This window comes from Zingiber officinale, chromosome 6B, assembly GCF_018446385.1.
Source record: "Zingiber officinale cultivar Zhangliang chromosome 6B, Zo_v1.1, whole genome shotgun sequence".
NCBI lineage: Eukaryota > Viridiplantae > Streptophyta > Magnoliopsida > Zingiberales > Zingiberaceae > Zingiber > Zingiber officinale.
In genome coordinates, this window is record NC_055996.1 from 48,129,094 (window position 1) to 48,130,976 (window position 1,883).

General features: G+C 37.4%; 1 protein-coding gene across 1 annotated transcript; it reads right to left on the reverse strand.

The window, feature by feature from the left end:
* Positions 1-464: 464 nt before the first annotated feature.
* Positions 465-1,291, reverse strand: LOC121990135 (60S acidic ribosomal protein P2A-like). Its single transcript, XM_042544347.1, has 3 exons — positions 1,122-1,291; positions 810-1,039; positions 465-659 (listed from the first exon to the last, which is right to left on the reverse strand). Exons 1-3 carry the CDS (start codon positions 1,207-1,209, stop codon positions 633-635), a joined length of 345 nt encoding a protein of 114 aa, XP_042400281.1. The 5' UTR covers positions 1,210-1,291; the 3' UTR covers positions 465-632.
* Positions 1,292-1,883: the final 592 nt, after the last annotated feature.

Genomic DNA, 1,883 nt, shown 5'->3' on the forward strand with positions numbered 1-1,883 from the left:
GGATAATTAGGTTATAAACCAAGTGCCCAATAGTCGACAACACTATTGAAGAGCTACCACCAAATCAAATACTAGCTACCAGACCAAGAGACTAACCTAGGTTTAAACCATACCACACTAGTTGATCAGCCAACTCTTCTAGTGACAGATTATCTCTACCAATTGAAGAAACCAAACATATGTTTGCTACGCAGCTCTAACATCAACTTGACCCTCTATCTTACTCAATTCCATCTTCTTTGCTTTCAGCTTTTATAATTTAAAATAATTTTAGCCTATCATATGAACAAAGACAACATTTTGATATCAACAGAGTCCTCAAATGATGAATCCAACTGATAAACTAAGAGTGCTACTTCATTATAAACGTCCTCATTGGGAAAGCAACCATATCAGTTATGCACCCTAAATCTCAAAAGCTAGCAAACATCTCCAAAATGAGAACATAAGACCGCCACAAAAAATTGAATTCAAACAACCATTTCAATATAAAGGAAACTCTACATCAGTTGATTCAAAGAGAATAGCACTGAAAGCAAAACACCTTGTGACTCTAGTTCGTCTAGCTTCAAAATCAAAACAATAAAATGTTCTCAAGTTAACTGACAGGCAACAAGCTATAACCTCCTTGCTTAATCGAACAAGCTGAAGCCCATATCCTGCAATGAAAACAATGGACCGTGTCCAAAACAGTAATAAATTAATGATCTAAAAAAATGTGTTTTTACGATCATCTAAATTAGTTGGACAAGAAAAAAAAAACATAAATTTATGATGGTAATGGAAATTAACAAGAAGGAGAAACTCACATCGTCAGATTCCTCTTTCTCCTCCACCTTCTCTTCCTTCTTAGGCTCCTCTGCCGCCGGAGCAGCTCCGGCGCCTCCTCCAGGGGCAGCAACCGCCACAGCAGACACCGCGCCACCGGTTGGAACAGAGGCGAACTTCTCCCGCCCTGAAGCGATCAGCTCCGTGATGTCCTTGCCCTTGACTTCAGAGAGAAATAGGTTGATCCTCTTGACATCTGATTCCGCTCCGACTGTAAACCAGAACCATGGATTAAGATTAAGAAAACCAAGTCAAATAAGAGAGCGCGGGAAGCAAACCGAATAACATCGGACCTGATTCAAGGATGGATACGAGATCATCCGAAGACGGGCTCGAGTTTCCGCCGAGGACGGCAAGGAGATAAGCCGCCACCACCTTCATTTCTGCTTCCAAGAATACAGCCGACGCCGCCGCTACTGTCGTGAGGTCTCAAGGGTTGGGATACGGAGAATGAGAGCCATGGATGGCATTATATAGCATAGGCCTATCGGGTCGCATTAGAAACCCTAGGGTTTGTTTCCGTTGAGCCTGCGGAATGATTGTGACTAAAGTGTACCGGCCTTGATATGATGACATCGGATCGCATCAAATTCGCTAATTTTGTGGCTTATTCCATAACACGACTTGACTCAGCAATTTGTTTAGGTCTTTTGGTTTTTTTAAACCGTTATGTAAATTATAATATTACGTTTGTTTCTCATTTCTATTTTCTTGTGGAAATGATATTTTAAAAAAATATATAAAATAGTACGTGATTAAATTAAATCGATTTAATTTAATACATTGTAATAAATATACTGTAACTATTACACATTATAATAACTATCAGCTGTTATAACAATACTATAATAATATTTAATAATATCCCAATTGTTATGAAATTATATAAACAAAAGAAAATATTATTAATCTATTTCTTTTCTCGGCTCTTTTTTTTTTACACATTGAAATGAATATATACATATGTATTTATAAGTACACAATCATATTAAAACTCCCTATAAATTTATATAATTTAGGAGTTAAAAAAAAGGTAGATCCGCTACCTTAGCGGG